Source organism: Equus quagga, chromosome 12 (genome assembly GCF_021613505.1).
Source record: "Equus quagga isolate Etosha38 chromosome 12, UCLA_HA_Equagga_1.0, whole genome shotgun sequence".
In the NCBI taxonomy this organism is placed as follows: Eukaryota; Metazoa; Chordata; class Mammalia; order Perissodactyla; family Equidae; genus Equus; species Equus quagga.
This window is the reverse complement of record NC_060278.1, coordinates 85,386,592-85,398,660: the sequence shown is the minus strand read 5'-3', so window position 1 is coordinate 85,398,660 and position 12,069 is coordinate 85,386,592. Positions and strand designations below refer to the sequence as shown.

At 57.3% G+C, this 12,069-nt stretch overlaps 1 protein-coding gene across 3 annotated transcripts in view; it reads left to right on the top strand.

Moving 5' to 3' along the window:
• Window positions 1-1,837: 1,837 nt before the first annotated feature.
• Window positions 1,838-12,069, top strand: part of NOL4L (nucleolar protein 4 like) — a 90,696-nt gene continuing 80,464 nt past the window's right edge. For all 3 annotated transcript variants that reach the window (XR_006891208.1, XM_046679668.1, XM_046679669.1), the window contains exon 1: window positions 1,838-1,884. Coding sequence is in view for 2 of the 3 variants with exons in the window: in XM_046679668.1 (XP_046535624.1) it covers window positions 1,846-1,884 (39 nt within the window). In the remaining variant the exon portion in view is untranslated. The remainder of the gene's footprint in view (window positions 1,885-12,069) is intronic.

The following is a 12,069-nucleotide window of genomic DNA, read 5'->3' as shown; positions in this document are numbered from 1 at the left end:
CCCTCCACTCCTGGCAGCAAGGTCGAGAATATGAACCATTAACTAGTGACTGTGGTGACCGGACAGTGAGCGCTCACTATACACTGGCACTGTGCATCCCCTCACAATGACCAAGGTCAGAACTGAAATCCGCACTTTACAGGGAGCTGAGGTCACGTGGTCTGTCTGACTGCTGACCCTGTGGACTTTCCACCGTCCTGTCCCATCCCCTAGGCCTTCGGAGGGCCTCGAACCTCTTCCCAAATAACTACCTGAAGAATGCAAATTCAGCACGTGAGGCCCGGAGACTCTCCTTCAAGACCGCACGTACTCATGCAGAAGGCAAAGGCTGCTCAGGCACCGGCGAATCTTGAATGAGCACCTGCGGTATGCGCGGCAGTGTGCTAGGAGTGAAAAGTGGCCTCTACCCTCAGGCTGCATCGCTCCTGGCCAGGCAGCTAAGACTCAGACGGATTTCAGGAGATGTGGTCTGTCTCAGGGCTTGGAGGTCTAGCTTTGGGTCAGGCAAATGTGGGTTCAATCCTGATTCTGTCCCATGTCACTTTAAGCAACTTACTTCCCTTCTTGGTGCCTCAGTTTTCTCATCTGTAAAACAGCCTTGTTAATAGTACCTACTGGCATATTGAGACACGTTAACTATATTATCCTTGTTGGCAAAGTGCTATAGGAAATTCAAGGAGAGGAATATGACCCAGGGTCAGGGAAGTCTTGGCAGGGAAGGAGGAAGGGAGAAGGGCATTTGAATGAAACTTGGAGATGAGATGGCTCAGGAGCCAGGTGATGGCCTTCTGGGCAGAGGGAATAGCGTGTCCAGGCGCAGAGGCAGGACAGCTCATAGGCTGATGGGGAAGAGGAGCAGCCAGGACGGCTGGAGTATCAGGTTTGTGCTGGGGCCTGAGGGAGAAAGAGATGCAGCTGGAGTGACTTCCAGGGACCCCGAGTTCAGATGTGGGTACTTGGGTATTATTTGACCAGCAGTAGGGAGCCATGGAAGGATTGTTGAGCTGGCAATCCTGCCCACTATATACCTGTTGCAACTTGGGCTGCCTCCATGGGGCAGGCTTCCCCAAACCTCGTTTCTTCTTGAAGGGCAGCCTGCAACAGTGTTTAAGAATGAGAGTTCCGGGGCCAGGCTGCCTGCTTGGTCTCTGGCTCAGCTATTTATGAGCTGTGTGACATTGGTAATGTCACTTAACCTCTCTGGGCCTCAGTTTCCTCAATCATAAAAGGGAGTTGTTCCTACTTCCTGAGGTTACAGTGAAGAGTAGATGAGTTCACATATGTAAGGTGCTTACACCAGCACCTGGCACATAGTAACTGCTCAATCAGTGTTAGTTGTTCCAGGGAAGGAAGACGATGGCAGAGAAGGCGATGGTTGGTTCCTCTACCTGTTTCTCAGATGGGAAAATCAAGGTCCTCTGAAAGTGAATAAATGCTCAGGGTGCCTTTGGAGGGTCAGGAGGGTCCATTCATTCATTTATTCACTCAACAAACATTTTCTGAGCACCTGCTCTGATGTTGGGGATCCAGTCAGTGGTGAACAAGACAGCCTCCACCACAGGGAGCTCCCGAACCGCCCCCAGGGTGTTGAAAGTCGAGACAGTCATTGCCTCAGACACCCACACGCTCTTCCTGTGTTTCACCTGTGTCCTGCCCAGGCCAGGAAGGAACTAGAATTTTAACATGAAGTGTCTTATGAACTGGCTCTTCCCAGCTCAAAAGTCTGGACAAAAGGATAATCGGAGTCAACGTGACCTGCTTTATCCCACTCTTCTTACAGATGAAGAGACTGAAACCGGGAGAGGGGGGGCTGGAGCCAGGCCCCAGGGCTCTCGATGCCGGCACATGCCTCTCCCCGGCACCCCGCAGCCCCTGGGACAGGAGGTCAGGAGCAGGGGAAGTGGGAGAATGTGGTTGGATTCTGGAAGTTTCAAGGTGGAGCTGACAGGATTTGCTGGTGGAGGGGGTGGGTGGGGGAAGGGGGGTGTGAGAGAAAGAGGGAGGAATCAAGGGTGACTCCGGGGTGTTTGGCCTGAGCAAGTGGAGATGGAGAAGGCTTTTGGTGGTGATGGCCGGACGGTGGAGGGGTGGTGCCGGTCCGAATGCTTGTTGGAGAAATAGATGGACACCTTTCCCTGGCCCTCGAGAGGGGCCCAGGACACGCACTTGCTTTCAGATATGTCCAGTTGGACGTCTGGAGCCAGAGGAGGGGCCCAGGCTGAAGGTCTGACCCTGGGGGCCACAAGATGGATAAGGTTCAACCACTGGGTCCTAGGGCTGCCAACATCAGGGGGGCCATCCTAAGTTCAGGTTTTCTTCTTCCATGAAATTTCCAACTTTTAAATATTAGCAATAAATTCAAAGTTGTAATAAACCTCTGCACGCCCCTCAAAATATGTCTGTAGGCCCCATTTGGCCTGTGGCCTGGTTAGGACCTCTGGTGTGTGGGTCTGGGGTCGTACTGGCTGGGTCAGAGCCTGGGTCTCAGTTCCCAGCTTGTGTGCCCTTAGGCAAGTGACTTAGCCTCTGGAGCCTTGGTTTCCTTGTCTGTAAAATGGGCACGATAACAGTAGCCATCTCCTGGGCTCCTAGTAAGGGTTCTACAGCTGATAGTTACAATGAAAGACTATTCATAATGGATTTTATTAGCGACCAAGGCAGATGATGCCAAAGGGAAAAGCGTTTGTCTGGGGGTGGGACCTCACCTCTGCCTTGACAAGCTCTGTGACCTAGGACTAGTTTTTGGACCTCTCTGAGGATGAAGTTTGTTGCTCTTGAAGCCAGGCGATGGCCAGGATGCCTGTTGGGGCCTCTGAGCCCACACTAACCACTTTCCCTCCCTGCCTCCTTCCCTCCAGCCTCGCCCACCCACCACCTCCCACCCCTCCACCCTGCAGCCAGAATGCTCTTTCAAAGGCACAAATCTCAGCATGGTCTTTCCCTGCCTGGAGAAAAACTATGTTGGTGCCCTGCTGCCTTCAGGAAAAAGCCCAAGAGCCTTAGCCTGGGGTGGGGAGGGGGGAGGTGGCCCTCACCTCTCCCCTCTCATCTCTTTCCACTGTGCTTATGTACCAGCTGCACACGGCCCCTCATGTTGCGCCGCCCACCCATCATCCAGCCAACACTCACTGAGCACCTGCTATTTCCTGGACCAACCACGTCCCGCCCCACAGTGACTCCACGGGTTCCCCACGATCTGTCTGCCTTCCCTCCTACCCCTTCCTCTCTGCAGCCCATTCTGCACAAGCAGCCAGAGGGGTCCCAAAAAATGCAGCTTAGATGGTGTCACCTGCCTCTGCTTAAAATCCCTCCATGGCCGCCTGTTTATTTGTGAGTAAAGCCACAACCTCTATCGCATCTCTCCAGCCACATTTTGCACAGTCTCCCTGCCATCCACTCACCAGTGCCTCAGACGCCAGCTGCCTTCCCATCTGTGGGCCTTTGCACAGGCTGTTTCCCTTCCTAGATGCTTCCAACATCGCTCCTTCAGGAGGGCCTCCATGAGCACCTGCCCGCATTTCCCCAACCTCGGCTTTTCCCACAGGTAGGAATCACTCGTTCAGGAGGCAGCCTGTGACTCTGTAGCCACAGTGGACGGCACTGGTGTCCACCCTTTCTGTTGGCAAAATTCCACTCATCCTTCAAGGGCCAGTCCAAATGTCACCTCCTCTGTGAAGCCTTCCTTCCTTGACCCAGCCCCGCACCCCACCCTGTTCCCAAGGACCCTCTGGATCATTCCCTCACGGTGCCTCCCCTCACGGCAGAGAGAGCTCCATCCTGGCTTCCTGTGAGCTTTCTTTCCTTCCGTTTCTGTCTCCCACACTCACTTTATGATTCTCACCGGGTGGTAAGCCCCTCAAGGCCAAGGAGAGTCAGGGTACCAAGAGTTAATGTTGATGGAGCGAGCAAGGCTCTGTGCTAAGCACTTTCCTGCATCCTCTCCTGAAATCCTCACAGCCCTGTGGGGTGGGCTCTCCGAAAAGCCCCACCATAAAGAGAAGCCAGTGGAGGTTTCAAGAGGGTAAATCACGTGCCCCGGTCACCCAGCAAGTCTGACAGCAGGGCTGGAGCTGCTAGTGAACCGTGGCAGTAACTTACAGTAGCACCTTCCACGGACCAGCTCTCTGCTGAGCCCTCACGGTACCTTCTATTGCAACTCCACTCTGTGGCCCGGAAACAGAGGCACAGAGAGGCGGAGTAACCTGTGAAGCTCGGGATGCTAGTAAGGAGGGGAGTAGGATTTGAACCCGTGCTGTCTGGCTCAGGGTCATGCTCTCAAACCTCAGGCTGTGCTAGCCATTGTGCCCTCCTCTCTCTGACCCACCCGGGAGGGTTCTCTGTGAGTTGGTACCACAACACCTGGAAGGGCAGCCAGCCCTCAGGTGGCACCAGTGGGTGAGTGGATAATGAATGAGGGGGCAGGTAAGCCCGTGGACATGGGCCCTGCCCCAGCCATCCTGGAGCCCTGTGTCTGGAAGCCCCAAGATGCGGCAGCCCCTCCCCTGGGCTCGGTGCCCCCCACCACCCGGTTGTCCAGACAGCCCCCGGCAAGGATGAGATCCATAAACATGAGGCTCCACTTGGGCCCAGGAGGGGCTCTGGGCACTGTACAAGTCCTCAATATTATTGCTTTATTGTCATTTAAATGGAGCCTGCCTCAAACAGGCCACCCAGTTCTAGCCACCAGCGCTGGACAAAACCCCCATTGAAAAGCCAATTACAATCACTCCATCTAAATTGTCATGGATTTGTATAGAAAATTACATCTCCATTTAGTCTTGAAGCAACGTCCTGGGCATGGACAGAGGGGAGGCTGGCCCATTTACCCCACCGGCTCAGCGCGGGTGCCGCAGGCAGAGAGAAAGCCCGAGCTGCTGGGTCTTGGCCGGCCTGGGGAACAAAGGCCAGTTTGTGGGGGCCCGGAGAGAAACTGGGCCTCTCAGGGCGGCTCAGATTCCAGGCCTGGGCCGATGGACCCTGCCCCGCCAGCTGGTCTCCCCTGCTGGCGGCTGTGGCCAGACGAGCTCCTGACAGCCGGCTTCAGGCGGCCCGTCAGCCCCGCCACCATCCGAGGCGGCTGGAGCTTGGCTCATGTCCATGCTGCCAGGAAATGATGGAGGTTCAGCCCAGGGAGCACTGGACTGGGATCCTGAGATCTTGGTTTCCTTCATTCATTTATTCATTCACTCACAGGTTATGAAATGCCTTGCCAGGGATGTGAGAAGCATGAGAGCATAGAAGTGAGCTCTGGCTTTGGAGCATCCTGGGTTTGATTCCAGACTGTCCTCAGTAGCTGTGACGAGCAGGCCACTTGCTTATTCTGAGGTTGTTGAGCACCTCCTACGAGCCAGAGAACAGGACGAAATGGTCCTTACTCTTGGCCCTTAAAGTCCAGTGGGGGTCCGCTCTTTCTCAAACGATAAGTGTTCTGAGGGAGGTGAACAGGAGCTGAAATGGGCTTTTGGCAGGAGCTATGTAAACAGGCAGGTCAGAAGGAGCCGGTCATGCCAAGAGCAAGTGGCAAGGGCATTGCAGGCAGAGGCAACAGTGTGGGATGGGGGGACGGGTAGTGAGGTCGACTAGGGTGGCAGAGTAAGAGTGTGGCAGGAGACGAGTCGGCAGGGGCACCCTGAGGACTCTGTGGGCCTCTTCTCTGAGCCTCAGTTTCCTCATCTGTGAAAATGGGAACAACAACCTTGGCCACGGGGGGCTTGGGCCAGGACCCAGGGAGATAATAGATGTAAGGTCTCAGTGTGGAGCTGGGCACAGGATGCCCCTGGCTAACTACGAAAGCCTAACTTGGATGGCATTCTCCATGGGCCAGACAACAACAGGGGTTTGCACGCATTTGCTCATTAATCCTCCCAACAGCCCTCTGGGGTAGGGCTGTCACCATTTCACAGATAAAGAAACTGAGGGAATGGCACAGGTCAGCTAAATATTTGTTACTATTCCTATAATTCTCACTATGGGTTAGCCCAAGGCCTGACCAAGAGCACACCCTCAAAGAGTATCGAATCGGTGAACACATCTGGAAGGGGGGTGCTGGGTGAGTGTGGGGAGCTTGCTGGAAGATTCCTGTCTGTGTGCATGTGTGAGTGACTCTGAGACTGGGTGTCACTGCGTGGGATTCTGAGTGTGACTCTCTCCGACGACTGTATGTGGTCGTATGTGACTCTGAGTGTAAGTGTCTGACAGTGTCACACACATGTTCCTGGAGTCCTCACCCAAACAGCAGGTGGCTGTGGGGACTCTGTCAGACCGACTGTGTGTGTGGCTGTGTCAGACTGTGTGTCACTGCCTACACGCATCTGTCTGGGCCCAAAGGAACACTTGGCACCCTTCCTGGGATGGCTGGCAGGCCCGGAGGCTGCCGTGGGGCAGGACGGGCAGGTTCAGAGGTGAAGAGGGCAGAGTCCCCATCCTCCCCCCGCCTAGCCCCGCCAGGCAGACAGGCAAATGGAAAAAATGTTCACACCCGGGGCAGGCGGGTGGCCGCCCCGCCAGGGACTGCTCTGTGCACAGAAAACAAGTTCTTCTGGTATCAGCTCAAGTTTGGCAGGAAGTGGCTTTTGGGTGGCAGGAAGTTGGATTCAGCTCATATCAGCTCCGGCCGAGGGGCAGGAGAGCAGTTATCTAGGGTTAAACAGAGTTACCAAGAAGCGGGGCCCCAACACCCAGTACCCGATAGAGCTGAGGGCACAGCCCACCCCTCCTGGTTATTTGGGATGACAGGTGGGAGGGGGAAGGCCTTGTAAAGAAGAGCTGCCACCCATCCCGTGCCTACATGGCCCCAGACCCCAGACAGAGCTCATCATCTACCTCCCATTACCCCCATTTAGTAGACGTGCAGACTGAGACTCTGAGAGGCAGTGACTTGCATAAGGTCACCAAGTGGAGAGAAAGGGAGGAGAGAGACTGCAAGAAATATACAATATCTAGAGACAAGAGAAAAACCAGGACAGAGAGCAAAAAGGAGAGGGGAGATGGGAACAGGCGAGAAAGTAGCTGAATGAATGCAGAGAACTATGAGACTATGCCAGTGGGAGGACTTCTAGGGTGCCCACTGTGATGCCAAGCCCTCAAGCAGACCTCACAGTTGACGTTGAGATCCTGAACCCATTTCCCAGATGAGGGGAGTGAGACACCTAGCACCCCGCTGGCTGACACCCACCTGGAACCCAGGTCTGATTCTAAAGCCCACGTTCTTTTAGGCCATGCCCCTGGGCCCAACTTCTAGGGCAGGGAAGTGGCTGTACTAAAAGGGATGCTCAGTTCCACTAGCTGTTTGCCTGGGTATGCTGTTGAGGAATTCACCCATTGACCAGTGGAGAGCCAGGGTTCAAACCTGGGTAGGGTGGCTGCAGAACTCACGTGCTTAACCATGTGACAGGGTGTGCCAAGCACTCTGCCAGAGCACGCAGAGAAAGCCACGGCCCTGCTCTCAGCAGCAGGTCCATGCAGAGGGTCCAGCTCCTGATCTGAAGCCCCAAAGCTACACCTGGTGAGAAATAGAGTCTCCCATCTCCCAGCCCTGGACACTCTGTACCCCGCACCCAGCCCTGACTGGAGCCCCTGGGGAGTGGGCCTCTGGTCCTTCTGCTCTCATCCCCAAAGCAGCACCCAAGCTGTTCCCTGGCTGAGATGCTGATCTGAAGCTCGGTTTGCATGTCGTTTGCACATCACTCAGTGCATGTCAGAAGGTACCACATCTCCCTTTCCCGGAGAAGGCTGCTGGCCCCCCTGCCCTCCTCCAGACAGCAAAAATGCCAGCCGGCTAGACACAGAGCTGCGCCCTGGCCTCTGACAGCACCCGCCTGCTGCCACCTCCCCCATCCCTCCTGGAGCCAAATTTAGGCAGCTCTGCTGAGAGATGGGGAGAGCGGAGGCAGGAAACAGTGAGGAGGCAGCCCAGCCTTGGCCCAGCAGGGTGGGGCGGCCCCAGGGGTGCCCCTGCCCCTCAAGCCCATGGCCCAGCCTCCCCCCACCCCTCCTCCCACAGGAATGCGGGCCGGGTTGGGGAACGCTGGGTTCTCAGCTGCGGCCCAGGGTGCTGGCTACCCTAGCCCTGAGGGAGGAGGGAGAGATGGAGGGAGGGAGGAGGTCATGGCCGGGGCAGTGGGGAAGGGATCAGATAGCCTCCTGCTGCCCCAGACACCCGCTGCCACTGGGGACAGGAGCCTGCTCTGCTTCTCAGTACTTCCTGCCCCCCCAGGCCTGATTCTGGGGTGGGAGAAAGAGGCACAGCTGGGCCTGCCGGGACTGAACTCCCCCCAAAGGGCTCCACTAGGCCATCTCCCCCTTGGGCTAGCCTCCGACCTCAGTGGTCTTGGTTTCCGTGCCTGAGAAACGGAGAGGCTGGCCTAGAATGATTTCCAAGTGGCTACCCACCCTGAGAGCAAGGGTTTCTGGGAGGCCTGGAAGAAATTAGGGAGGTGGCAGTGGCCTTAGGCCCAGGAACTTCTTAGAATTCTCAGGTATGGCTAAGAGAGGCAGCTCCTCACTGATGCTGGGACAGGACGTGGGTGGGTGGAACAGTGGAAGGAGAAGATGGAGCAGGGATTCCAGCCATCAGAACGGGGGAGTGTGGGGAGATGGGGGAGGTGGAGTGGGGGATGGTGGGGAGTGGAGTGAACAGTGCCCAGTATTTGGGAGCATGGATCCCGGAGTCTTTTTGACCAGGTTTGAATCCCAGCTCTGCCACTCTGTTCTTTCTGACTGTTGGCAAGTTGCTTCATCTTTCTGTGCCTCAGTTTCCACACCTGTAAGATGGGGGTAATAAACCTCCCAGGGCTGCTGGGAAAGTGAAATGAGGCAGTGAATGCTTGGCACACATTAAGTGCACCACCACACCAGCCATGTGATTGTTTTGTCTCCCTAAGCGGTTGGGAGGTCCCCCGGAGCTGTAACGGATGCGGACGCGATGGGAGGCACTGTAGCTTGGTGGTTAAATGGGCATCGGGTTGGGGGTTCAAGGCTACGTGACCCTGGACAAATGGCCACACCCCGCTGCGCCTTGGGCGGGGAACAGCAGAGGCGCCTACCGCAGAGGGTCTGTGAGGATTACACAGTTCAGGCTTGGCACAGCGCCTGGCACATAGCGGGCGCTCCCTGAAGGAGAGCCAGCCAGATCGAATGGTACCGCCCCGCACAAAGGACAGGTGGGCAGCGTCCCGGTGGGGCGGGAGCAGGGCAGGTGCACCGGGCGTGGGGAGGCGGGGCCCCGAGAGGGGAAACGGGAGGGCGGGCGCGCGCGCAGCAGGTGCGTGTGGAGTGGGCGGGGCCCCGCGCGGGCGGGGTCTCCAGGTGAGCGGGCGCGCGCAGACTGGGGGAGGCGCGCCGCCCTGGCCCACCGCCGGAAAGCGTCCCTGTGTCTTTAACACCCGTCCCCCCCGCCCCCTTTGTGCGCCCCCCCAGCCGGGCTGCAGCCGCGAAGCCGTCCCCCCTGCACTGACAGCTGGTATCTAATTACTGTGTGAGAATGGAAAGTCAGGCTGTCCCAGCTCCGGGGAGAGGGGATTAACGTCTCCTGCAGAATACACTTCCTCTGGTGGGTTGCCATGGTTACTCTCATTACCTGCCTGCCCGCGAGGAGCCCGCGCGAGCCGCTCCAGCAGGCCCTCCGAACCCGGGCCCGGCGCGCGCGCGCCTCCCCGCCCCTCCTCGCCGAGGCGCACGCGCGTGCGCTGTGCAGGGAGCGTGAGCAGCCTCGCCCCCGCCCCGCGGCCCGCGCCCCGCCCTGCCCCCGCCCGAGCAGCTGTCAGCGGCGCGCGCGGCCCGGCCGGCCCCAGCGCGCGCTGTCAACAGTCATTAGCGCGCCGGCCGCCCCCCTCCCCCCGCCGGGGTGGGGCCCGCACCTGGGCCCCGCTCGTTAGCGCGCCCGGGCCACCGGTCGGCCCCGGAGGGACACGCCCGCGGGGCCTGCTTGGCTCAGGGCCGCCCCCTTCCGCCTAGGACCGCCCCCCTTCAGCGACCCCATTCCCTGTCCTTGGCCGCGGCGCCCGAGGGAGGCGGGTCCCCGGAGTCCTGGAGCGCGCCTCTCCAGAGTAGTGGTGACAGCGGTCCTTTATGGGCGTCTCGCCCAGGGCGGGCGCTATTTGTGCATCATTTGGGTTCCCACCGCCTTCCTGTGAGGTTCGTGCGTATTATGTCACCTCAGCACAGGAGGAAACTGAGGCTCAAGCAGGCCAGCCACTTGCCCAAGGCCAGGGCTGGGTCGTCCTCCGGCCTGTGACTTCACCCCTAGAGCACCTGCGCCCTCCTGGCACCCCCAGGCCAGAGTCCCGCAGCCAGGTCCCGCCCTGTCCTGCCTGAGAGTGCCATTTGCTGCTCCCTCTCTCCATCCCTCACACGGGGGTCATTGCTCCTCTCCTGCCAAGAGGACGACACTTTGGCCCACTGCACCCCTTTCCCCCCATCCCCCTTCCCGGAGATCCCAGAGTTAACAAAACAAAAAAAGAGAAAAAGATATTCAGAGCTGCTTGAAGGATATGGCAGCCCTCTAAGGCAGCGCTGTTGGCTGGGGCCCATCCCAGGCACCTTTCCCTGTGGCCTGGGGTGTGCATTTTTGTCCCCGGCGTGATTTGAAAGAAGATGGAGGTTCAGGGAAGCGGAAAGGAGGTCTTGGAATATTCCAGGCCTGTTCCAGACGGCAGGTGCGACGTGGTGGCGCCCCGCACTAGCAGTGGGAGATTGTGCACAGGGGTGGAGAAGAGGCAGGTGCTGCCCTGAGTGCTCGGTGCCTGGCTCATCAGCTTATTTATTTATGGGGGGGGGGGGCGCGTGGTCTCATCCCTCTGCCCCATCCAGGCCTGCAGAGCTCAATGCTGCCATGGGTCCTAACGTTCTGGGGTGAACCTTTATTTGGGAGGGGTTTTTTTTGGTTTCCGGTCCACGGTAGGTAGTGTTCATAACAGAGAAGTTCCAATACTGGTCCACGTCCGGTTTAAGCAGTACCCTCCCCTCAGTCGTCGGATTGCCTTTTACAAATGGTGAGCGGCTTCTCTTGGGGATTCTGAGGAGAGAATTTCTGGCTATTTGGGTGAGGGTCTTCATTCTGGTTTTCTCTTCTTTTCGTTCTCTCAGTTTAGTGTGGTTTTTAAATTTCCTCTCCACCTCTTTCCTTTCCCTCCGAGGACCCTTTATTGAAGGCTGACTCCTCCCCCTCAGGTACCCCCGCTTCCAAACCCTTGGTCCTGCCTGAATGTATTAAAGTGTGGCTTGGGGAGCAAGAGGAGCAGCCATGGTTCCAGAAGTGGAGAGGAGCATGCAGCTCATGTTTGCGGTAGCTTTTGTCTGTAATCGCAGCCACTTAGCAGGCTGGCCCGGGTGGGATGGAGCAGCCTCCTTTCATTTGCCTGTGCAGTCAACCCCGTGCAGATCCCACCCACCCATGCCAGAGCCCAAGGTGTGTTTCCCCCAGGGTGTGTTCTGCTGACTGACTTTCTCCTCTGACGGCAATCTCCATGATTTTTACACCTTGTCTAGAGCTGCATCTGAAATGCACCGAAAGGGCACGTCCTAAGGATTTTCTCTGTGGTTTCTTCCTCTACTGTAGGAACCCAGTTGAGAAATGTCCCCTCTCTTTAGCCGCACCCTCTCTCAATCATGGCCTCCTCTTTGCTGGGAAGGCATCTGTGGCTAATATAGTGATGGGGGTGTGCTAAACGGCACCCTGGGTGCCTGACAGAGTGAGCCCACCTTGATAAGTGTATAACTTGTTGCCAGCAGGTGACTTGGAAGTTCCAGTGGAGGTGATGGAACTGCAATCCATTAGCAACTGGACCTCACCTGCCATCAAGGGAAAGGGTCCATTTAATTGGCTCAGTGGGGAGAGGCAAGCTTCAGTCAGATTGAGGAGTTCACCGGAGGGGTGACGCTCAGTGACAGCTCATGAGGCCACCCCAGCAGGAGCTGTCTAATGGCCTGGTGGGACATGCTGGTCTCCCTTGTGGGTCTGCAGCCCTGGATGTAGCAATCCTCCTTGCGCTGAGCATTCAGATCATTTGAGGAAACTGAGGAAGCCAGAAAAGACCTGTCAAGGGATGACTTGCTTAAGTATTAATTGAC